The following is a 26854-nucleotide window of genomic DNA, read 5'->3' as shown; positions in this document are numbered from 1 at the left end:
ATTACATTTGACTGAATAATCTGAATGCTAAAGGGTTAAACCAATCTAAACCATAGCAATCAATGATTAAGTATTACCAACCAACTCATAGTAATCCCTCTCTCTCCTATTCTTCCATCATTTGAGAGGGCTCTTTATTCTTGCAATCTATAGGCAACCTCACTAGTTCTAATGCTATGACTGTACCCAGGGTACTATGTAATGTGGTTGATATTAGGAAAGGCATCCACCCTGGCCACCATCTTGATCTTACAGCTCCGAGTGATTACATCCAATCTGTTGGATTAAGTTAAAATGTGTAACTCATGCCAGCTTGGAGAATGGATGTAAAATTGATTATGATGATGTCTGTGAATGTATGTGTCATAATGCCTGAGTGTGTGTGTGAATTTGAATGTTTAAATACTTCAATAAATGCCAAATAATTATTTCTCTGTTTGTAACATATTTACCTATGGAAATATTCATATGGCTTGTTTCAAAAAATTTAAATTATTTCGTTATCCTAATACCTTTTCCTGCAATACAATGGTCGTGGTTACTATTATAAGTATGCTTAAGGCAGCAGACCCTTTAGCATGCCAAACAAAATACTTGGCTGCAATTCATCCATTGTTTTCATTCTGTGTTCAAATTCTGTCGAGGTCAACTTTGCCTTTCATCCTTTTAGGGTCAATAAAATAAGTACCAGCTGCATACTGGGGTCGATCTAATCAACTGGCCCCCTCCCCCAAAATTTCAGGAGTAGAAAAAGAATAAAATAAGTACCAGTCATGTCGCCGGTTGATGTAATCAACTTCCCCCTCCCTTCAAAAACTGCTGGCTTGTGCTAAAAATTTGAAACCATTATTATAAGTTTGTTAGTTTAAATCTTTGAATACTCTGTAGTGTTTCTAAGTAGGACTCTTAAATATGTACAAGTTGTTTGTCTTAATTGAAGAAATACATATCAGATCTGGTCTTGGGGTCTTGCTGGAGAAGACAATCAGGATTCTCTCAGTATGTGGCTTGTTTGGAAATGTATAAGGAAACCTCTGAACAGTTGCTCATCTAGCTAGAAACATCAGTTTATTATTCCTCAAATCACACCCTGTTGTCTTAGGAAATTAATATAACAACAGATAAATGTGATCCTGACTGTGCTGGTGTCTAAGAAAAGGGTTAATGATCATAATATTGATTATAGACCTGCCTCTGGGCAACAGGATCACTTAGAATTATTTTCGTCTTAATTGTTAATTTATTTTTAATAGGTAGATTATTAATTTATTTTTTAAAAATATAGTTTCTTTTTTTCATAAGTCATTTTTCTGAAAAATTTTCTAAATGTATTTATAATTTCATTTTTATAATTTTCTTTCTTTCTTTTTTTTTTTATTTTTAAGAATTTTTAGATAGTTTTGAAATAGTAAAAATTATTTACAAGTTTTTGCATGAAACTATAATTTCTTTTTCAGGTACCTCAACAAATAGCTTTGATGATGATTACGATGACTTCAAGTCTGCTGACAGTAAACCAAGTGATGACACCAGCCAGTTCAGTACTTCTGAGCAGTCCGAGGGTGAGGACTTTAAAGCCCTCGATCTTTATGTTGACGATTTTAAGAGCCGCCGAAATATGCAGCAGGTTCCCTCCCCAAATTTATCTTCCACGCGCAGATCTTTTAATTTAGGGGATACCGTATTTCCAAGCAATCCCCAAACCCCTCCCAAAAGCCCAATTCCAACCACTACCCCTTCTGGAGAAATAGTTCCTCCTTTATTAAGTAAACCCCCGGGAGCAAATAATTTAGCCAGCACTGTAAACGTTGGCTCATTTGCCAACTTAAGTTCAATAAAGGCACAGAAAACAGAGGGATGCACTGAGTTCAAAACGGCAGATCTTAACGCAGTGGAAGATGAATATTCTGACTTCAAAGCCGCGCCAATAATACATTCTATGAAGAAGGAGATTGAAATGGCCACCAACCAGTTAGACAAATATGCAGTCTTCAGGCAATTAAACTACATCGAGGACGATTTGCAATCCACGTCTCTCTCGAGTGCATCATCTACCTTGAACCAGAAGTCTGATAGCACATCAGATGATAGTAGACAATCGGGTGACCAGAACACCACTGAGAATTGGGCAGATTTTCAATCAGCTCTACAGCCAGGTAAACATTGGTCAGCACAAAGGTCTTTGTAGGACTAACTTACTTTGCTGTCATAACTGTCACTACTTGCATAGTCCCTTCTCCCACGGCTCACTACTTAGACCTTTTTCTTTTCATATCTCTACTTCCATCGCTCTCTCTCTCTCTCTCTCTCTCTCTCTCTCTCTCTCTCTCTCTCTTTCTGTATATATATATTGTATCTGCTATGACTCTCTCTCTTCTCTGATCTTCTTACTCAGTTCATTTCTTTTTAACTTACTTTCACATTAAGTCTATCTTTTCCCTAAATGTAGTATTTGCTTCAGTTTAGTCTTTGCCTCACATTTATTTATTTTTACTCTTGCTTTACTTTCTTCATTAATTTCATCATTTGCTTTAATCATTTTCTTACAACATTCTTTGTGATTTATTTAAATTTTTTTTTTACCATTTTCGAAAATCTTTCTCTTTTACTTACACCATAACATTTTTTTCTTTCTTTTTATTTAATTCTCACAATTTCCTTAATATTTCTCTTTTTACTTCTTTTAATTTCTTCCTCTATTTTCATTTCATGATATGATTTTTTTTTAAAAAAGATCTGGTTTTTTTTTCTATTCCTTTTCCACTTGGGCTATTGTACATCTCCACTTCTTCCACTAATGTTCTCCGTCCTTATCTTTGGCAAGGAACAGCAACAATGGAAAAACCAAAAAGACAAAAAAACTTGTTAGGTTCTTATTAGCTATAATTAGAGAAAGCAAAGAAATAGTTCACTTGCTCCTAGATTTAAAATCTAAAATTTCTCCGCTTTCCTCTCTCTCTCTTTTTCACTTTCCTCAGTGTATCATTCTTCTTCTGCTTCATAAAATTAAAATTCTACTTTTCTTCTAGCACAATTCACTGTAATTGCTTTCACTCACCCTGTACAGATGTGCTTCCAGTCATTCTTATTTATAAGTTTTGTGTTGTTTTATTTCATTTATAATTTTTTAATTAGTTTTCACTTATTAACTTTATAATAACCATTAATTTATTTCATGTTATTTAAGAAATATTTTTCATTATTTGTTCGTTTATTAAAATAATATTCAGCAATATTAATTAGTAATTAGCTTATTAATTTGTTTCCATTTTTAGTCGTAATTTTTTTTCCCCTTGTTCTTAATTCATAGCATCTGAGAATATCTAGATGATGCTATTGATTTTGTTTAACTTCCAAAAGTGTGATAGATGTACACTTATGAACATACACCTATCCCTTTTTACTCTTTGTACTTATAAAATTAAAAGAATTAGTTTTTTTCATCTTATCAGTTTAGAGATCTAAGAATATTTCTGCTCTGTATTATATTAGGAATACCTACAAAGCACCCCTGTTACCTACTTTTTGATAAATATCATGTTTTAGGAATGGTAGATGAGATGTTATTTTCTGTAGGAAGCTGTAGTTTTATCATGTGCCACATTACTTCTTACTCCCAATCATTGATGTGTATGGGTACCCCTTCATACAGGTTTATTAATTCAACACTCATTCACTGTGACATAATTACTCTGTACTTATTCTATTGTTATGTTAAAAAGAATTCACTGTTTTCTAGTCTAATAATGTCTAAGTTTAACTATTAACGATACCAATTTAAAATATCTTTTGTTCCATGAGGAGCCTTAATATGGGCTCTCATTTTGCTAGAAATAATAATCAAATCTCACTCAAATCGCACCTTTTTGCCTGTAATAAAGATAGGATAATCATAGCTGGAATGCATTTGATCACAAATTACTCAAAATTAAACCTAGCTTTAAACAACAGCTTTTTATTCAAAGATTATATTCCTGACAACTGAAACTTTGAACCTTCCAGAATTAAAAAGGAAGGTTGATGAATCGGTGGTTGGTCGTTCTTGGCCAACCTCGCCTCGTTTATTTTGGTCATTGAGCCTTTATCATCATCAGCATCATTTTACATCCGTTTTCCATGCTGGCATGGGTCAGGCAGTTTGATAGGAGCTAGCAAGTGAGAAGACTGTGCCAAGCTCTATCAGCTTTGGCATCGTTTCTATGGCTGGACGCCCTTCTTAATGCCAACCACTTTACTGAGTGGACTGGGTGCTTTTTATGTGGCACCAGCACCAGTGAGGTCACCAAATAACTTACAAGACAAAACCTCTCAAGTGAGTGAGGAGTTGTGTTGAGGGAAGTAGCTTTGTGCCTGGTGATGAGAGGGTAGAGTATGAATAGAGGGACAGAAGCAGGTATCCTGCAGTAAAGGAGATACATGGTTACCTCGGTTGGAAAGAGATAGGAGAGAGAGGGCAGAGAAGGTGAAGATGTGATGGTGGGGGTACACTTAGGTTACAGAGTGGTGTATATAAGTGAAGGCTCAACATCTGGAGATCATTTTCCTCCAGTTTCCTCCAATGCGTTCCTGGGTCATCCTCTTCCAAAATGCCATAAACAATAACACTAAAGAATTTGAATTTAGTTTTTAAATGTTAAGGCAATTCAATTAGCAGCTTTGCTCTACTGGAGAGAAATATAATTATCTTAAATTAGTATATTTTATTTTAAATTATTTTTGTATCTTTTCATTTTGTTTTATTTTTGGTTCTATTTTTTTTTTATTACATTTAGCTGGAAGTGCAACACATATACATGGGTTTTTTTTTTTTAGATATTGCTATTGGTGTTGCCTTTTAACTTGAGTAACTAGAGCTGTCAGTAAATCTTTGTTGTCTTCAAACTCACAGTCTAATGCCTGTCACCTTGCAGAATGCAACAGTAAATAATTCACATGCATAATGACAACTGTACATTTTAACTAAGGTTTTGTGTGAAAGAGAGAATGCATGTGGTGTCTGCTTTACGTTGGGTTTCTTTTTTTTTTCTTACTGATATGTTGATGTTATAGTTTTTTTTTTGTAGTCTCTCACAACATACATTTAGATATATTTATTGTAGTTTGTCTTACATATTAATGTTTCTATTGTTCTTAATGTCATCACTACAGTTGATTGTTAAACATTCCCTTCATTGTCACTCTAGTTCATTGTTAAACATTTCATCACTGAGTTTTTGTTTTTTTTTGGTAAACACATCACCTATGTAGAAAATAACTAAACACTTTATCACTATAGAAGAAAACTAAACACTACATCATCAAAGGTAGAGAATAACTAAACACTTTATCATTGGAGGAAATAGCTAAGCACAACATCACTAATGTAGAAAATAACACTTTATCACCATACTAGATAGCTAAACACAATAATGCCAAATTAGAAAATAACTAAACACTTTATTATCACTTTATTAGATATCTAAATGGGGGAGACCCCCTTCAGTCATGAATGACCATAGGATTGCACCTAGAAAGTTACTCTCCGAGATACAAGTCCGGGCAAGGTTGTTTATGGAAGGCCAGTAATCGCCCATGCATACCAGCCTCCCCTCTCCACAGCACTGATGTTATCCAAGGGAAAGGCAAAGGATCCAATGCAGCTTGGCACCTGTGATGTCGCAACTCATTTCTACAGCTAAGTTAACTGGAGCAATGTGAAATAAAGTGTCTTGCTCAAGAACACAACACGCAGCCCGGTCCGGGAATCGAACTCACAACCTCACGATCGTAAGCTCGATGCTCTAATCACTGAGCCATACTAGATCAAAACTAGCATAAAAGTGAGAACTTTTATCAAATCTGTATTAGATGACAAAATACTACTTAATTAGTATTGTAGATAGATAACACTTCATTGTAGTAAGCTAAACACTACTTAATTACTATTGTTGACAGCTAAACACTACAATAGTCAATATAGTAAATAACTAAATACTACATAGTCATAATTGTTAGCTAAACATTAAGAAATAATCCTCTCAGCTTCAGAACTCTTTATAAGGACTTTCATTGTTACATTCATTTTTTATCTCATCATCATTCATAGCTAATTTATTCCTTCTGTATTAATTCGTTTATCATTTTCCCTGTTATGATGTGTCTTTAATTATTTTATCTGTGATTCATAAACTTCATTAAGCTGGGTCTTGTTTTAGGATCTGGCTAATGATGGTATTTCATCTATCTTTTAAATTAGCATCTTCTTACTTACTACACCAATATAATATTCATTTGTTCTTTTAATCATCACCATCTTCACCATTATTCTCTTTAGCCTCTACTCTTACTTTTACTATGCTCACAATATTCAGACATATCTGGCTGGGTTAAACTGAATTTAAAGTTATTATAAAGTGTTAGGGAACCCTATTATTGTTGACGATTGTTGAATTTATAAGAAAAAAAAAATGAACCTTCTCCTGCCTCACCTTCATTATATATATATATATATATATATAAATTTTTTTTAAAGTTCACAAACTAGCTGTGATGTGACATCTTTGGAAAGTAATTCGTCAATCCTTTGTCCACAAAGATGTTTGAGACCACTTGGTTATTGATATAAGACTGTTTCTTAGCTGCTTTACTCACCGTCTACTGAATAAAACGTATATTGATAAATGCTACAGTTGTTAAGAAAGTTTTGCCAACAATATTCGCAAAAAATACCGTTTTTAGAGAAACTCCGTCCAAGAATCCTTTCTCCCTTACCATTCTTTCAATATGTGAATTAAATCACAGGGAACTGCGCTTTGACATCTGGCTTATTTCCTGTTGCATTTTGTATGAAATTTTAATTTTTTTGTGTGGGTTTGGGTGGTTGGCTAACTATTTTATCTTTTTTTTTTTGTATATTTTTAACAATTTATCTATTATTCTGTTGTTGTAAATTTCTGATTGCACTTATGATCTATGTATGTTATATATGTTGTTTGTAAAAAATCTTTTCTCTTTATTTTGTTATTATTGTTGATAGATAATTCTTAATTAAACAATGTAATTTATAAAGTAAATGTTTAATTTGATCATAAATCAATGTTGATTCTTAAATTAAAAAAATGTAATTACCTTAACTGAACCAATATTAAATGTAAACTATTGTCTACATAGATATTTACTTAAGTAATTTCATTATCAGCAATTGTTTGTAAAATACCTTTGTAAAATATGTTTAACATACTTTTTTTAGTAACACTTGTCTTGGTTTTTATTTACATTTATTTACCAAATTGACAGTAATAGCAACTAAATTTATGTTTGTGGTATTTATTAAAATATGGAATAGTCTTAGAATAAACTAAAAAGCTTGCATCTAATTGTGTTATTAAACAAAATTTTCAGATGCTGCAAGGTCAACTTTGCCTTTCATCCTTTCAGGGTTGATAAAATAAATATCAGTCGAACACTGCTATTGATATAATCGACTTAACCCTCCCTACCTCAGAATTGTTGGCCAAAATGTGAAGCCAATTTTAAAAGACAAAAATTATCATTAAAAAAACTTTTATTTGCATCAAGATTATCATATCTATGTTACATCCCATACTTTCTCACTGAATAAGTAGTGCCTATCTAGCCTGCTCTAAGCAGAATTCAGTCCAATAACACATCACATTTGTTCCATTGAGGCCTGAAATTAAACAAAGAAATAATAGGACAAATTTGTACTTAAAATATTTTTAATTATATAGATGGCACTATACACCTAGATGAAGACTTCTGAGCCATTGAAGGAGCAAAATATTTGTAGTCGATTGACTTGATAGAAATAACAGCCAACTACCCTCAAAAGAAGTTACTCTTATTGTGTGTCTAGTAGTCCAGGCCTGTTTAAATAGTTTCTGTAGTTGTTGGAGTTTATTCAATATCAAGACACCTGCTTTGATGCTTGAGGATGAAGTTGGCCAAGAACTTACCTACAGAACTCATCTATTCCTTAAGAACTTGGTATGTATGTGTAGGTGTGTCTGTAAATGAGTGCGTGAGCTCCTAAGAGCTGACACTCACTAATTCTCAAGAAGTGTATATTCAGCCCTAACTATTTTCACCTTACTGTGAAACTAAAAAATTATTTTTAATTAAAATCGACATTAAATGAGGATTCTAGAAACAGTATTATCTTTCAATCTTCTAGTTTCATTTCTCATAATTTTTGTTGTTTTTGTCATTATCTATTAATTTCTTATATTTAAATTTTAGCACTAAAATTCAATGTCTGAGATGGGACTGTCTATAAACTCTTCAATGAATTTTTTTTTTCAATATTTACATCTACATTATGTTTCAATAAGTTTGATCTCCAGTCACAATCAGGTGTCTTATGTTTGAATTTATGCATTGCACATACTCAAGTTTGGTACTATGTCTGTGTATATATGTATATATTTATAAATAATAATAACATTAATAATCCTCGGCTGGAATTTATTATTATTACTATTACTACCTTTCCTTCATTGGACACTAAACTCTGCTTGCGAAGACCTGTTGAGGCAAGTGAAATCGAAATCAAAATCAAATTCGTTGACTGGCATCTATGCTAGTGGAGCACTAAGAGCAACATCCGAGCGTGATCGTTACCAGTGTCGCCTTACTGGCACTTGTGCCGGCAGCACGTGAAAAAATATTCAAGCGAGGTCATTGCTGGTGCCGCTTGACTAGCTCCTGTGCAGGTGGCACATAAAAAACACCATTTGAGCGTTGCCTGTACTGCCTGGCTGGCCCTCATGCCAGTGGCATGTAAAAGCACCCACTACACACTCGGAGCGGTTGGCGTTAGGATGGGCATCCAGCTGTAGAAACTCTACCAGATCAGATTGGAGCCTGGTGCAGCCATCTGGCTTGCCAGTCCTCAGTCAAATCATCCAACCCATGCTAGCATGGAAAGCAGACGTTAAACGATGATGATGATTACTACTACTACTACTACTATATTTATCCCACATTATATTGGCACAGCTTGGTGTGACCCCAAAAAAACTGGATTGCTGGTTGGTATGATTAGGTTGTAGCTGTCATGATAGAACAGAAGCTTTTGTATGCATACTAAGAAATATAATAATTTATAAACTTTGGAAATCCATTAAAATATATTTTATACTGTTAATCACTATGCTATAGATAGATTAATGAGTGTTAACATAATGAATGTGGTGAACCTGGAAATTTAAATTGATCAAAATTTCACCTTTAGTGATGAGAAAAAAGTGAAAAAAGACCCAGCTTCCTAGCATCATGATCAAACTAAGAGAGACAGCTCTGAAATTTAAATTAAAAATTAAATGATGGATTGGTAGAACTGTTGGCGCTTCAGACAAAATGTCTTGTGGTATTTCTTCTAGCTCTTTACATTCTGAGTTCAATTCCTACCAAGGTCGACATTGTTTTTCATTCTTCAGGAGTTGATAAAATAAAAGTACCAAGTGGTATGATTTTATCGATTTAATTCCTCCTTTAAGTTTCTGACCTTGTGCCATTCGTAAAAGCAATTATTTGTTCATTCATATAACATCTGTCCAACCACCCTAACAAGTTGAACAGAGTATTTTTTTTAAGAATGAAAATTAATGATAAAAAAAAATTATTAAATAAAGAAATTATTATAACAAGGAAAAACATGTTTAGTTGGTACAGTATTAGGAATGTTGCTTCCTAAAGTAAGTATTTTTTGTGCATGATTTCTAAAAAAATTATTTGAGATTGATAATAAAACCCCAGAAAACCTGTTACTGGATTCATATTCCATTTGATCAGCATACTGAAAGTAATTTTTCTTTTCTTTTCAGTTATTTATTGAACTCAAATTGCATATGGTCAGCACAAGCTGACCTTTATCCATTTTATGCTGTAACCTTATTAATTTAATAACAGTTTACAAGTTCATTAATATCTGTTATATTTAATGAAATGATTCTTTTCTCTTTTTTATTTGGCATTTATTTATGTAACCTTGTTGTTGTTGTTTAAAGATAACAGTTCTTTGTTTTTCTTTTCTTTTTTGCCTTGCAAAAAAAAAAATCAGGAAAGCTTACACATGAATTAACCAAAGTATGTAGTATTATTTTAAATACTATCCTGTTGTTATTGTGATTATCAGACAAGTTAATTTATTCCCTTTCTTTATTTTGTTTTTTTATTACAGCCGGTCATGATCCCCAGTCCAATATTCCTCCTCCCTATGACATTGCAGTGAAGAACAGTGTTTTGGCATCAAACGTGAATCCTGTTGACGATGATGATCCTGGCTGGGCAGAATTTCAAGTATCATCTAATAGCAGTCTAAATAACTGGGCGGATTTCACTCAAATAACATCAAATTCTGGTGAAAATACTTCTATTCATCCACCAAAAGTTGGTTCGTCAACAAATTCTTTCTCAGAAAAAAAGCAATCAGTTGAATCTGATGGAAGCAATTTTGATGTTGAGTCTGGTAATTCAGCTAACAGCAATGGATCTTCTCTTGTGACTATTGTGAAAGATAATTTACAGAGAGGAGAAATATTGAGTCTCTTCAAAGTGCGGGAGAACGTGCCTCGAGAAAATACTATAAGCCATGAAGACACATTAACTAGAAATGATGGTGTCGAAGGCGCTAAAAGAAATGCCTCAAAGAAGGAAAAAGCAAAAGTGAAACTAGACAATTCAGCTGGTTCTTCTCAAAACTTTCAACAACAACCTTCAGCAATTTCTGCATCTAATGTCAGTCTGAATCTTTCATCTGAAATCGATTTATTCCATGAGCCACCTCCACTTGATGATTCCGTTGAAGGAGAAGATGAGTTTGGTGGTTTCTCTCGTGGTATTGATAGTTTTGATTTCACTGAAAGAACTGGTTTCCCAGCTTCTGTCCCATGTTCGAACTTACGACCAGGACCCGTACACATGCCAAAAGGTCGAAATGTTGAAGCTTACTCAAGTGAAAACCAGTCCACTTGCCAACCTGGTAACTTTGATTTTGCTGATGAAGATAGTCATTCTTCAAAGGACACTGATAGTCTGAGCTGGCAGGATAACAACAAGTTCCAGAAAGAAGATTCGCAGTCTGTGTCAAGTCTTGAACTCAGTTACAATTCGGCTGGACGACAAAATCAAAGAGATCCTGACATGGCCGCTGACAGCCAATCGGTGTCTAGTTCGGAATTTCCAGCTTTTGAAACTTTACAGAAACAAGAAACAACTCTTGAATCTAAATCTCTTGACAGTCTTGAATTTAGAAACGATGACCAGGGATGGGGTGAAATTTGTGATAATAACGGAGAGAATGTGCCGGATGATAATAAAAATAGGTGTGTTCAAAACCTTACTGCTGAAACTCCTGTTGGTAAGTTTCCATGTTATTTCTTCAGAAATTTATTTTCTTATTTATTTATTTATTTATTTATTTATTTAACAAAAGAGGAAGATGGAAAAAAGTTTTTGTTATTATTCATTCACCATTACAAGTTTCATTTGTTAATTGGAATGACAAAGTTTCACATGTTAGATAGACATGTAAGGAATTTTCTTTCAGAAATTCATCAGACAGAAATTAAATAATAAAGATTTTACCTTTAGGTGAAGTGTCTATATTTCATTAGAAATCAGGAGAAGTACAGATTGTTGTGGTGAGGGAAGGAAAAGCAAAAGATGATACCATAGATAACAAAAGAAAAATATACACATACATACATGCTGGGATTTACCCTAATTAGCTACATGATATTTACTTTCTTTTATTCTCTTATTCTTTTACTTGTTTCAGTCATTTTGACTGTGGCCATGCTGGAGCACCACCTTTAGTCGAGCAAATCGACCCTAGGACTTATTCTTTGTAAGCGTAATACTTATTCTATCAGTCTCTTTTGCCGAACTGCTAGGCTACTGGGATGTAAACACACCAGCATTGGTTGCCAAGTGATGTTGGGGGGAAAAACACAGACGCACAAACACACACACACACATATATATACATATATACAATGGGCTTCTTTCAGTTTCCGTCTACCAAAGACACTTGCCCAAGGTGCAACGCAGTGGAACTGAACCTGGAACCATGTAGTTCATAAGCAAGCTACTTACCACACAGCCACTCCTATATGAATTTTTTTTTCAACTTTTCTAGACTGTGCAACAGATTGATTTGTCCATATCTACTATGTTCTACACTTTCTTGAGGATTTTTTTTTATTGCATGCACTTAAGTCTGCTTTATGGGTGGGAGAGTAATGAAAGTTAAGCTTGATCTCTCCATTGTAGAACAGAAGATGTCCAAGATGTCCTGAAACCATACGGTTACAAAGCAAACTTAGCCACTGAACCAACCTCACACTTGTTAAACTACTGTTGGCACATTGAACTCAGTAGCATTTCTTTCCTCCTTACATTCTGAGTTCAAATGCTGCTGAGGTTGATTTTGTCATTTGTCATTTTAGGGTCAAATAATTAAGTACTGGGGTCAATACTAACTGATTTCCCTCTCACTTCAAAAATTGCTGGCCTTGTGCTAGAGTGGCTGTGTGGTAAGTAGCTTGCTTACGAACCACATGGTTCCAGGTTCAGTCCCACTGCATGGCACCCTTGGAAAGTGTCTTCTGCTATAGCCTCGGGCCAACCAAAGCCTTGTGAGTGGATTTGGTAGACGGAAACTGAAAGAAGCCCATCGCATATATGTTTGTATATATATATATATATATATATGCATGTGTGTATATGTTTGTGTGTGTGTTTTTCCCCCCATCATCGCTTGACAACCGATGCTAGTGTGTTTACGTTCCCGTAACTTAGCAGTTCGGCAAAAGAGACCCATAGAATAAGTACCAAGCTTACAAAGAATAAGTCCTGGGGTCGATTTGCTCAACTAAAGGTGATGCTCCAGCATGGCCACAGTCAAATGACTGAGCCAAGTAAAAGAGAAAAGGAGTGTTGTTGTTGATGATGATGATGATGATGATGATGGTGAGCTGGAAAAATTGTTAGAGCAGACCAAATGCTAAGCAGTATTTCTTCCAACTCCTTATGTTTCAAGTTTCAATCTTTTCACCTTTTCTCCTTTCAGGGTTAAGATAAGTATTGTCAAATTGTGGACATGGTGGTATCAACTAACCCCTCTTTCTGAAATTGCTGACCTTGTGCTAAAATTTGAGAGAATTACTATTTATTAGAAAAGCAAAGGCAGCAAGCTGGCAGAATTGTTAGCATTTCATACAAAATACTAAGTGGCATTTTGTCCATTTTCATGTTCTCAGTTCAGTTTTTACCGAGATCGGCTCTGCCCGTCATCCTTTCAGGATTGATAGAATAAATTACCAGTTGGGTATCCACCTGCCTTCAAATTTTGACAGTTCCCTTCCCACAAAATTTTGGGCCTTGTGCCAATATTAGAAAGGATTATTTATCAGAAATACAAATATTTCTGCGGCGAGCTGGCAGAAAATTAGCACACCAGGTGAAATGCTTTATGGTATTTTGTCTGCCGTTACATTCTGAGTTCAAATTCCGCCGAGGTTGTTCATCCTTTCGGGGTCAATAAATTAAGTACCAGTTACGCACTGGGGCCAATGTAATCGACTTAATCTCTTTGTCTGTCATTGTTTGGCCCCTTGTGGGCAATAAAGAAATAAAAAATACAAATATTAACTGGTGAGATGTGTCAGCTGTGATTTTTTTTTTTTTTTTTATGTTCTTTATGTTGCTAAATGGTTATGGTCGTTTTGTTTATTCAGGAACAATGCCAACATTACCCCAACCTGTGCCTCCTCAAACAGTTGTAAACAAAGAGAACTTAATAGCAAGGGATAGATACAGCAGTGTTATTCAAGATGTACAAGTAAGTTTCTGAATTTCCAGCTCAATGTCTTTGTTTACCTAGAATTCACAATTTAATTGGTTGTTTTGATTCACCAGACCACCCCTACTTCTTTGCTACAAAATTCACGTTACAACATAATTCCATCTAAGAACTTTTTGTTTAAGTTATGATCCAAACATTGACTTAATGTACCAATATATGACTTGATTCAGTGGTCACTTGACTTTGTTTCGTAGAAACTAGCTGACTCCATTGATATTTCATGGTTTAAACCTTTTAATGCCAATCTGCCTGAAGCTATTCCTGGGTCTACTATACAAATGCCTGTTTTTAAGTGATCTAAAGTAAATCCCTCCATCAAAATTTCATGTTTATGTTCAAACACATGCTTGATATTTCTTCATTATTTTCAGAATTAATTTTGAAATAAAGGCAGTGTATTTCAAAAGAAATATGGTAACAAAAGGGTTAATCAAAAACAACCACCATGTTTTAAAGATCAATATGGCTTTTTAAATGTTTTATTTAGAAGTTAATAATAAGTATATCAAACTTAAATTGGATGTAATTTTTGATTGCCCTAGACTACTGTATATAGCTAATATATTTGAGCTACCAGCTTTTTTTGTGACATCATTGGCTGTTTAGTCATTATACTATATTATTATACTATATTGGCGAACTGGCAGTAACGTCAGTGCGCCGGGTGAAATGCTTAGCAGTATTTCGTCTGCTGTTACGTTATGAGTTCAAATTCCACCGAGGTTGACTTAGCCTTTCATCCTTTTGGGGTCGATAAATAAACTACCCCAGTGCATACACTGGGGTCGATGTAATCGACTTAATCCCTTTGTCCTTGTTTGTCCCCTCTATGTTTAGCCCCTTGAGGGCATTAAAGAAATATATACTATATCAGTTTGACTGATTTTTGTTTTGGCAGTTTGTGTGAGGGAGTCTAACACTGCTGATCTGCAAGAATCTTTTGTTAGCACTTTAATATAATAGATAATCCCTCAAATTATACCCTTAAAAAGGGAGATATCTAAGTTAATGTTGTCCTGGGTACACTCTGTCTTAATGATGAGAAGATCACACCTTTGTTTATAGGTCTGGTGAACAAAGTCTGACTAAGCATTAAACAACAACCACCATTAAATGACAATGTCTGTTATTTTACTAAATGTTTGCAAATTATTATTTTCAACTCATATTTCAGTAGGAATATAGTTAGGAAAGAGAGAAGCTGAAGTTTTCAGTAGTTTTGAAACCTTGAACTTGAGATCAAAGGCTGGCTGATCTCAAGGCACTGAGGCTTATGTAGGAGATGAGAAAAGACTGAGATGTATGGCGCCTTGCTTTTCTCAAGAAAACCCATCCACCACAGCAGAATTGATACTGGTGCTGGTGTCACATTTTAAAAGCACTGATGCTAATGCCACATAAAAAGCATCCAATACAACATGTGGAGTAGTTGGCATTAGGAAGGGCATCTAGGAAAACCATGCCAAAGCAGTCAATGGGGCCTGGTGTGACCCAATGGCCTTACCTGCTCCTGTCAAATCATGCAACCCATGTCAGCATGGAAAACAGACATTAGATGATGGTAGTAAAAAATCATATCCAAGAACTTTAGAAGTTAATGAAATATATGTTGACTTTCATGTTTAATTTTAGATGGAATATATCTAGAAATAATGGAAAGTATTGAAGGATAGAGTTAAGCTTCTATAATGTCTGAATACATTGCTTGGTTTTAGCTTCAGTTTGTTGTCAATATTCTTTATTTTGTTGATCTAGTAAATCCAGGCTAATCTACTGTTGCTGTTGTTGAATAGCCAAGTGAAATTGTAGACATGACTGATGCTGGTGTCATGTAACTAGCATGTAAAAAGCACCTTTTGAGCATTGGGCCTCATGGAGGCAAGGTGGCTGATGCTGGTGCCACATGAAAAGTGCCTTTTTGAGTGTTGGACCCCATGGAGGCAATGACAGATGACTGAGACCTTTAGTATTATACTATGCTTGAGAAGAAAACCCAGCAAACCAACTCAAATCATAGTCATGGCTGATAATGGTGTTACACAGATGGCACCTGTGCCAGTGGCACGTAAAAGCACCCAGTACACTCTCAGAGTGGTTGGCTTTAGGAAGAGCATCCAGCTGTAGAACCCCATGCCAAATCAGAAACCATACCGTAGAACTCCAGCTGTAGAAACCATGACAGATTAGACTAGAACCTTCCAGCTTGCCAGCCCTGGTCAAACCATCCAACCCATGCCAGCATGGACAACAGCCTTTAAATGATGATGATAATGATGATCTTATTTTTGTTTTGATTTCATTTTCTCATTTTCCTCTCTCTCTCTCTCTCTCTCTACTCCAGGGAAGTGAACATCACTGTCATGAATGGACCAAATGTTTGGATAAATGTTACCAGAGAATTAAAGAAGCTAATAATGTATTCAACTCTATCAGTACATCGTGTGTGTGCAATGAAGTAATTAAGTCATGCCAAGGAGCTGACTACATTATGGGTGAGTTATAATTTCCCACAGCAACCCTTTACTCTTCAAACTTTCTGGGTAACTCTTGTAAACTCTTAGCCTTTTTTTGTGTATTTTTAATTTAAATCCATTTTATTTTCCATATTTGCATGATTGATATTGGTGAAATGGTCAGTTTTCCATGTGTACAATAACAGGTGAAATGGTCCATCTAGTTGACATCCAATTGCTTTAGATGTTAACCTGTTTAATCCTTTAGCATTTAAATTGGCCATATTCAATAAAAATTCAACCTGTTTTATGTTCAAACTCGCCAAATTTGGCCTTTCACACCTACCCTACAATGTCATTCAAAAACTAAATAAGTATACTATCGGAAAGTCAAGCCTTTGAGATAATGTATTACTAATTTAAAACAAGGTAAATAAATAAACATTAACCCTTTAGCATTCAGATTTCTGTTAAATGTAATGCTTATTTATTCATACTGTTTTGAATTAAGCACAGATTATTTCACAGCTTCAAAAGTTCAATGATGTGATAGTAGTTTTTTTTAGAATGACATCCTTGGGTGGGTGTAAGAGGCTGGTTCTGACTGGTTTGAACTTGAAACAGGTAGAATATTTGGGCCAGATAAGGATGGTTTAAATGCTAGAAGGTTAAATTTGACAGAATAATCAATGTTAAAGGGTTAAACTAGAGTTTTTCAAACTGGGTCGCAAGATAAATAAAATGGGTCATGACAAAAAAGAAGGAAAGAAAAAAACGCAAGTGGGTGCAAAGTGCAGAATATAAACCAGCATTTTTCAAACTGTGGGTCCTGACCCTTCAGTAGGTTGTCAAATAAATAAAAAGGGTCGCAACAAAAAAGTTTGAAAAACGCTGAATTAAAACATTTTGACACCTACAAAAACAGCCCTAGATTCTCTGATACTCCCTGTTTTGATGTGATCTAAATTAAATTTAAAAGACCTATCAGAAGCTCATGTTAATTTTATATTCCAAACATCAGTTTATTAATGACAAAATTATTTTACTGAGTTCTTCATTATTTTCAAAATTCACTGAAACAAAGGTAGCATAATTCAATTGGAATATGGTACAAAAAAATGGGTTAAAATTTCTAAACCATTTTCATGCTTGTATGGCATTTTCTTGGAGTAATTGTTTTGACAAATAGATGTGAATCCTACTTCTGTCCACTCAGCCATAATGTAAAGTTGGAGTTTCTCTCTTGTGGACACATAGATTAAAGTCATTAGATTTGAAAATGCAGCAAGTAACCAAACCCTTTTAATCAGGGACTGGCTTCATATACAGCTCGGTTTAACAACATCACTTCATCCTTACATACATTGAGAAAGATTTACTGTTTCAAGTACTTGTACCAGATCACCTCCAGTTTCCTCCATATTAGGGTAGCTGTTGTTTTTTTTTAACCTGCAGATGTTCAAACTTTTTTGATTTTTATTGTCACCCACATCAACCCTGCCTGTCTGAGAGGTGGCCCTAGAAATAGTGTGGTCACTTCTTTTTCTTGTAAATAACTTACTAAAAAAATCAAAAACTGCCATTGAATCTTGTTGATGTTACATGCTGAGCTTAAAATCCTACCAAGATCAACTTTGCCCTTTTGTCTCTTCAGGGTTGATAAATATTGGCCAAATACTTGAATCAATGTATTTGACTTGCTTTTCCCTAGAATTGTTGGCCTTGTGCAAAAAAAAAAAAGAAAAGGAAATTGAAACAATTATTATAATTTTTTTTTATCTGAAGAGTTAATTCTGTAGAATTTAAAATAAGAAATTAATAAAAATTATTCCTACTTATAACAATTATTTCTAATCCATCTTTTCAGCGTTCAAAGAAGACATAGTTAACATAATTATCGTTGTAGGTGCAAGCTCAGCTGTATAGTAAGAATTTTATTTCCCAACCACTTGGTTTTGGGTTCAGTCCCACTGCGTGATACTGTGGGCAAGTGTCTTCTACTATATCCCTGGGCTGACCAAAGCATTGTAAGTGAATGTGGTAGATGGAAATTGAAAAAAGCCTGTCATTTGTGTATTTGAGTTTGTCCCCCACCACTGCTTGACAACTGGTGTTGGTTTGTTTACATCCCTGTGTCATAGTAGTTTGGCAGAAGAGACTGACAGAATAAGTACCAGACTTTAAAAAAATAAGCATTGATGCCCATTTGTTCAATTAAATCTTTTAAGCTGCAGTCCAATGATTGAAACACACAAAAGATTAAGTAAAGATCACTCTTATGCTTTATATTAATAGATATGTAATAAATATTTCTCTTGGTTCATCAATGAGCTTGACATATTTTTATTGTTACTTTCAGCTATTATTGAAATTTATCGAGTTGTCTGTAAAATAACAGTTACAATGAGAATGTCAGGTAAATTCTCTTCCATATTTTTTTCTTATTTTAATCTTCCATAAATGTTCTTATATTTAAGAGAATAAAAGAGACCATATCATCATCATCATCATCATCATTTAATGTCAGCTCTCCATGCTGGCATGGGTTGGATGGTTTAACAGGAGCTGGCAAGCCAGAGGACTGTACCAATCTTCACTCTCTATTTAGGCATGGTTTTTATAGTTGGATGCCTTTTCTAATGCCAATCACTTTACAGAGTGGCACACTCTCAAAGTATGAGGATGTGAATATAAATGGGATAACAGAGGATTGCCCAAGGGACGTTAATGCAAAGTGGAGAAGGAGGATGCAGTGACTGATGGAACTTGGGTGGGGACAGGATATTTCCATGTATCTTAAATTTTGTAAATTTAATTCTGAAAAAATAAAGAAGGAAAATTTTTGGATTTACTGACATAGGATGCTGTTTTTGGAGCAAAATACAAAGTACCATCATTGTTTTAATATCTGCTTTAACACTCAAACTGTCCAGATCCAGCCTCTCACTCCTACAATGTCATTCTAAAACTAAATAATCACATCATCGAAATCTCAAAGCTATGAGATAAGCCATGATTAATTGAAAACAATGTGAACAAATAAGCATTACATTTGACAGAATAATTTGAATTCTAAAGGGTTAACCCTTAGTGTTCAGATTAATCTGTCAAATGTAATGCTTATTTGTTCACATTATTTTGAATTATTCGGGTTCAAGAGGAGTGTCCACAATATTTGCTTGTAACTTTGTTAATTTTTAACATGCAGATTTAAAATTTTGTCAGTGGGTGCTTATATACCAGAGGATTATAGTCATGTAATTTTAGCTGATCTTGCTGAGTAAATTTGTCTTTTATGGGAAGGTAAATTTAATTAACAGGCATAAAAGCAATAACATTATAGATAAGCACTAAAATTGAAATTCTTAATGCATCTTACCTGTTTGATTTGTTACTAAAATTATCCCAGGTGTTAACTGCCAACAATTTTACCACTTTTCAAAGTACATTAATTTGAATTAATTAAAATACAGGTATAATTAATACAAGATTTTATTCTTTCTCTATATTTCAAACATTTTCATTGAAAATAAAATACGAAACTCTTTTACTAGTCAATATACCATTGGTTATGTACTTTTATACAATTTAATGAATAAATTTACATAACAGGTGAGGCCAAGGTGAATACAGGTGTGTAACATACTGAAAATTAATATGTATTTCTCACTTTCACATATTTGTAATAAAATGAAAGGAATATATTATAGTATTACTATCAAACAACAAAATATAGCTACGCCATATTTCTATTGTGAAATTGTTCAAAGCACTCCTTACACAAGGGCACTTTGCAAAACGAACACATGTATGCGGTCTCGACCTAATATCATTTCACAGTTTTTCTTTTTTGTAGTGAGCACAGTCTGCAAACTTTTTTTCCTTCCATTTATGTTTTTCCATTTTATGAAAATCAATATTTTCTCTGTTGACATCCACCTCAGTTAATTTTGCTTTTCTCCTAGTTCTGTGCTTTCTGGAAGAAAAGCCCTCATGTAACTGAGATTCAATGTCAACCTGATATTTCAAATGGTTGTAGCTCATTGGTGGTGGAGGTACCTTCTGGCTTTTTACATAAACAATGTATGAATTAACTATAGATAGACATAATGCTGGAGATATACGGATCACCATACTTTATGTCAGGATTCCAGTAGTTCCACAGTTGAGGAAGCTGCTTGATACTAAACCTAATGTCTATAGTAAAAAAAGCTTGCATTTCCGTAGTATCAGTTGGCTGCCATAGTGGATCAGGTGTTCTATGAATAGAAACTTTGTGTTGAGCATATTTGTTCCTCCATGACAACTTAAAAAGAACTTTTTGGTAAAAATAAAAATAAATAGTCCTATGATTAAGCATGGAGAGGTAGACTGTGTTGTGAACTAGTCTTTTCTGTGAAGTTGGGAATTGTGGTTGATGTAGTAATCTTCAACCACGTTACCAAAATTGTTTGCAATATCACTTTCATTGTCAAAATCTTCTTTGTCTAACGAAGATTCATAAATGTCAATATGATTTGTCCAAAGACAAATCATTGTGTTTTCATTTATATTTTGTACATCATCAAGAGTAAAACCTTCGAAGTCGGAATCACTACTTGTTGACACCATATCGCTTAAAACTAAGATATACACTTCTCTTCAAATGTTGCAAAAACCAAGAAGTCTAAAAAATTTCACTGTATTTTTACTTGAATAAAGGCAGGAAAGGCTTTATCTCACAGCTACGAGAATTCAGTAATGTGATTTGTATTCTTTTTTAGCAATTTTGGAGAGGAATCAGATACAGCCAGATTTGGCCAGTTCAAACAAATAAAGGAGAATAATTTTCAACCGGTTTTGGCTGGTCTAAACATTATAGGTTAAAGAAGAGAATTGAAATTATCATCACGTGAAATTAGATTTTAAAAAAGCAAAAATATTTTTGTTCTTTTATATTAAGTAGAATCTGTTAGATTTTTGTTTTGTTGATATTACCTAATTAGGTATAGTAAGCCAACAGCAGTTCTTGCCTTAGGGTAAGTCATTTCTATGATGTTTTAATAATACTAAAAGCTTAAAATAACAGTCGGCAGTCCTGCAAAGGTCATGACTATCTTCTCCACAGCTGATGCCTCAGTAAAGCACACCCGTTATATTTTGTAAAATTTATGGTTGAAAGAATCCTTTAGTCTTGTCAAAGACACGACAACCTCTCTCATGTTGGTGCCATGATAAAAGGCACTCGTTACACTCTGTAAAGGTGTTGATGTTAGAAAGGATATCCATCTGTAGAAACCAAGTGAAAATGAAACATTTGAGAAAGATGCAGTCCTCCAATTTATTCAAGAGAGCGGTAATGACTCAACCAACACATGCCAACATGAGAAAAAGACATCCGCAGCAGATGATGATGATGATGATGATTTATTTATTTGTTTGTTTTGTTACATTTCAAAGAATTTCTTATCTTTTGCAATGTATCTGAATTATTTTCTTTTCTACATTTAGTGCTAACAAATGAACGCCTTGAGACATTACTAAAAGATATTGACTTGGCCTGGAACAATTTAGCAGCTTTTCTCAGTGCCAGTTCTTTATTGGTAAGATATATTTGGCCTTTAATTTTCAATATGTATATATTGCAAATGACCTCAATCTGTATCTTACTCTACATTAACCTATTAAGTTTTTTAAAATTTGAAGTGTAAACATTAATAGTTATATTTAAAAGGACTGATACCAACCTGTTTTAGACCATCCCAAACCTATAATACAAATGTCCTGTTTTAAAGTGATCTTAAAGTGAACTTCAAACCTGCCATCAAAATTTTAAACCTTGAAATTCCATCTTAATGAAGATGAAGCTGTTTTACTAAAACTTTTCCTTATTTTAAAAACTAATTGAAACAAAGGCAATGTTTCAACAGAAAATAACAAAAGGGTTAGGTTTGGTATCGAAAGTTATACCAGCCCTTGAACTGGACATCTCTGCTCTGTTCCAAAGGTCCCAGCTAACCTGTCTAGAGTGAGAACCATGTATTGCTGTAGCTTGGGATTAAAGGGCCCATGGCTATTTAATACCTTGCCAAAACATATGAGAGGTTTACATGGAGTAAGTGTAGATGTTTGCAAGAAACAACTTGACCTCCTGGTGTCCAAGGTCCCAGATTAACCTATAACATAATAAGAAACTCAAAAGAGAGCAGCAATGTTGAACTCCCTCCTTCACCAAAAACCAATCACAAAAGAATGGCCACTGAAAAGGTGATAACACTGGTAGTACTCCAGTATGGCCACATAAAAGAATATAACTTCCAGAAAACTTCTTTTTTATATTAAAACATTAATGTTTATCATTTAATTTGAAATGAAGGTCTTCATCTATTTTCATTTTCTTTTTCAGTCGGAAGTGAGTTCCTTTAATTATACTTCAGCTGTCCTTAAAACTGATGACACAGCTTCTCAGCTGAAAGCTTGTGGAGTATGTCTTCTAAATGTCGATGTTTTCGATCGCATTTCAAATGACAATGAACGAGCTGCAAAACTGACATACAGTGGTCGCCAGTATCATACGACATGCGCCAATTTCTGGGTAAACTGTGTAGATTCCATGTTGCCAGCACTGAAACTGCCTCAACTAATCTGAAGTCAACTGAAAACATTTAGAGGGAACTTTTATTTAAATGTATCTAATTGATCTTAAAAGTCATTAATTTATCTCGTAAATATTAAAAAAAAAAAAAAATGCAAAACAAAACAAAATACAATTCATTTACTTTGAAAAGTGTATTGTAAACAGATAGGTGACCCTTGATTCAATCAGCTGTCTCCAGAGTAGAAGAAAGAAAAAAAAACATTGTTATTGAATTGAAAGAAAAATAGTCAAGAAGTATATAATAAATTGAATTTTTATTCAGGAGTTGTTGTTTACAGAGTTATTTAATTTATCTTTTTTCCTTTTTTGAAAAAAATTCTCTAATCTGTAAAATAGATATCTATACATGTGATTGTTCTGATATAGAGTACATGCTTAAAATAGGAATTTAAAATTTTCTTTGGAAGTGGCTTTCCAATTGGTGAATGGTTTGTGTTTATGTATTTATGTACATATTTGTGTGTGTGTGTGTATATATATAGAAATTAGAGAAAAACCCCTATTATGTAATTTGATTTAATATTAAATTGAATTTTTCCCTGTAAGTTTGGAGTTATACTCCCTAATATTATTATTACATATATATATATGTATGTATGTGTGTGTGTATTTTTCTGTATCTATATATACATATACATTTGGTTTTTGCTGTATCCATGGCCAATTTTGTCTTCAGCTCTATCCTGTACACTCTTTTATGTATTGATGATATTAAACCTCAGGTCAACCATAAATCACTCCTCAAGTGGAGCTTCTCTGGGTTCATCCAATATGTTCATCCCCCATGTTTTCTTTTTTTTGTTGTTGCAGTTTTTTTTTTCTTATGATATGAAGTTGAAAATATTACTATTTCATCAAATCATGTAACCATCCTAAGGTTTGTTTTTGGCAATGCAATGTTTGACTGACTGGAGTTGTACTGTGACAATGTGGATCATATATAATCTATACAAAATGGCAGAATACACCAACAAAATGCAACTATTTAAACTATATACAATCAATATTTATTCCATTGTTACCTACTAACCAGAACTAATTTTTGACAAGATCAAAAACAAAAAAGGTAATTCTGTCAAATGTTTTTAGCTGGGTGGTTTTGGTTGTAATTATTCTGGGTCTTTAATTAAAATTTTTCAAGGATTTTTGCTGAGTAAAGCTAAAAACCTTCTCCTGTCTTCTGATATCGATCTTCTGTATAATTGATTATCTCTGGTTGGTTTTGTTGTAGTTAATCTAGGATTAGAAAAAGCAACCTTCCCCTTGTTCTGAACATTACTGGGTTTTCTCGGTGGCTCAGAAAGTGTTGTCAAATTATCTGCAGTTCTTGGCATTGGCTGAGGGTTGTGAAAATTCTGCAAATCCAACTTTTTGTGGAGCAAATGACTATCTGACTGAGTTGTTAATGGAGGATTCTTTATGTCTTCTGATGACAACATGGGCCGTTCTGTCTTACCTGCAATTTTGTTATAACCACCTGTAAATATATAAATGTGTATATATATACATTGCTTTTATGTGTGATATTCAGTTTTTTTTTTTAATGTAAATCAATCATCATCGTTTAACATCTGTTTTCCATGGGTTGGACGGTTTCACTGGGGACTGGCAAGTCAGTAGGCTGCACCAGGCTCCAATCTAATCTGGCAAGGTTTCTATAGCTGGATGCCCTTCCTAACACCAACCACTCCTAGAGTGTAGTGGGTGCTTTTTATGTGCCACTGGCATGGGAGCCAGTCAGGCAGCACTGGGATTGACCATATTCAGATGGTGCTTTTTACATGCCACCAGCACAGGAGCTAGTCAGTGGGGCAAGTCAGCGGGGGAAATCTTGCTTTGTTAGTGATTGGCTTGAACTCTCAATAAAACTCAAAGAAAATAAATAAATACACACACACACACACATATATATATCTTGCCAGTTACTTGGTGACTCTGCTGGTGCCACATATAAAGCATCCAGTCCACACTGTAAAGTGGTTGACATTTGGAAGGACATGCAGCAAGAAAAATCGTGCTAAACTTGACCTCGCTTGTGCTAGTGCCACTGGATGGTTGGTGTTAGGAAAGGCATCCAGCCATAAAAACCCTGCCAAAACAGACACAGTAGCCTGGGGTAATCTACCTGGCAGGCTCCTATCAACCAGCCTACCCATGCATGCATGGAAAATGGACATTAAATGATGATGATGAAAAACAAATGTCCATTAAAAAACAATGACATCAATTAAATGAACTTTATTGAGTGAGTTGAGAGGATGTATTCTAAGGACATTTAATTTAAGTAAAGCACAAATTCTGGATTTGTTGTTTTTGCATGCTGTATAGGCTTAGAAACCTTGCAGCTTGCTGTCGGGTGTTTTGTATTGTTTCTTAAAAGAGCTATTGTATAGGTTGTGTCATATTGCTACTGTCAGGAATTTCAGTCTTTTGACTTAACCCATTAGCATTCACATTACTATGTCAAATGTGGAGGTGCAATGGCCCAGTGGTTTGGGCAGCGGACTTGCAGTCTTCAGATTCATCATCATCATCATCGTTTAGCGTCCGCTTTCCATGCTGGCATGGGTTGGACGGTGCAACTGGGGTCTGGGAAGTCAGAAGGCTGCACCAGGCCCAGTCTAATCTGGCAATGTTTCTATGGCTGGATGCCCTTCCTAACGCCAAGCACTCCATGAGTGTAGTGGGTGCTTTTTACATGCCACTGGCACAGGTGCCAGATGAGGCTGGCAAACGGCCACGATCGGATGGTGCTTTTTACATGCCACCGGCACGGAGGCCAGGCGAGGCTGGCAACGGCCACGATCGAATGGTGCTTTTTATGTGCCACCGGCACGGAAGCCAGTCGGGGCGGCGCTGGCAATGGCCACGTTCAGATGGCTCTCTTATGTGCCACCGGCACTGGTATCACAGCTACAATTTCTATTCATGTTGATCAATCATTTTTGATTTTGATTTTGATTTTTACTTGCCTCAACAGGTCTTCACAAGTAGAGTTTTGTGTCCCAAGAAGGAAAGGTATGCATAAGTGGACTGAGGCCATGGGTTATGGTCTCACTTGTCTTGCCGAGTCTTCTCATGCACAGCATACTTCCAAAGGTCTCGGTCTCTAGTCATTTCCTCGGTGAGACCTAAATTCCCAGACCAGGCTTTGTGAGTGTTGTTGAGCAAAAACACCTAAAGCTCCACGAAGCTCTGATGGAGTGGTGGTGAACCCTGCTGTACTCTTTCACCACAACTATCTCTTACTCTTTCTGCCTGCTTCTGTTGTACCTGTATTTCAAAGGGGCCAGCCTTGTCACAATCTGTGTCACGCTGAATCTCCCCGAGAACTACGTTAAGGGTACATGTGTCCGTGGAGTGTTCAGCCACTTGCGTGTTAATTTCACGAGCAGGCTGTTCCGTTGATCGGATCAACTGGAACCCTTGTCATCGTAACCGACAGAGAGCCTACAATAATGTCAAATATAAGGCTTATTTATTTGCAACATTTTGAATTAATCATACATTATTTTGTAGCTTTGAGATTTTGATGAGATAACTGTTAATTTTTTGGTGTGAGAGGCCAGATCTGACCAGTTTGAACATAAAACAGAATATTTTGGCTGGATATGGCTGATTTAAATTCTAAAGGGTTAAAAGTAATCATTGATGAAGAAAAATCTATTGGTTATTAATAGGATTGTAATACATATTACTAGTGTTAGGATAAAAGAATAAATAATTGTGGCAAATTTGTATCTTGAAATCCTAATTGTCAATCGGTGATTTATCAAAGGTCACTTAGTGGTTTATTAATGGTCAGTTGGTGATTTATCAAAGGCCACTCGGTGGTTTATTAATGGTCAATTGGTGATTTATCAAAGGTCACTTGGTGGTTTATTAATGGTCAATTGG

At 34.8% G+C, this 26854-nt stretch overlaps 2 protein-coding genes across 7 annotated transcripts in view; one reads left to right on the top strand and one right to left on the bottom strand.

Moving 5' to 3' along the window:
• The window catches only part of LOC115222642 (synergin gamma), a 67720-nt gene extending 44499 nt beyond the window's left edge, over nt 1-23221 (top strand). For 5 of the 6 annotated variants that reach the window (XM_036511625.1, XM_036511624.1, XM_036511623.1 and 2 more), the window contains 7 exons: nt 1458-2156; nt 10181-11359; nt 13740-13843; nt 16209-16359; nt 18680-18736; nt 21811-21902; nt 22706-23221. In XM_036511625.1, the coding sequence (XP_036367518.1) occupies nt 1458-2156; nt 10181-11359; nt 13740-13843; nt 16209-16359; nt 18680-18736; nt 21811-21902; nt 22706-22948 (2525 nt within the window). In that variant the 3' untranslated portion in view covers nt 22949-23221. The remainder of the gene's footprint in view (nt 1-1457; nt 2157-10180; nt 11360-13739; nt 13844-16208; nt 16360-18679; nt 18737-21810; nt 21903-22705) is intronic. The other variant, XM_029792958.2, reaches the window with a different exon arrangement.
• A 503-nt stretch (nt 23222-23724) lies between these two features.
• Nucleotides 23725-26854, bottom strand: part of LOC115222607 (leucine-, glutamate- and lysine-rich protein 1-like) — a 49866-nt gene continuing 46736 nt past the window's right edge. Inside the window, exon 16 of the mRNA XM_029792910.2 lies at nt 23725-24434. Coding sequence (XP_029648770.1) covers nt 24094-24434 — 341 coding nt within the window. The 3' untranslated portion in view covers nt 23725-24093. The remainder of the gene's footprint in view (nt 24435-26854) is intronic.

Source organism: Octopus sinensis, linkage group LG20 (assembly GCF_006345805.1).
Source record: "Octopus sinensis linkage group LG20, ASM634580v1, whole genome shotgun sequence".
NCBI classification, from domain to species: domain Eukaryota; kingdom Metazoa; phylum Mollusca; class Cephalopoda; order Octopoda; family Octopodidae; genus Octopus; species Octopus sinensis.
Note: the sequence above shows the minus strand (reverse complement) of the source record. Positions and strands in the feature narration are given on the sequence as shown.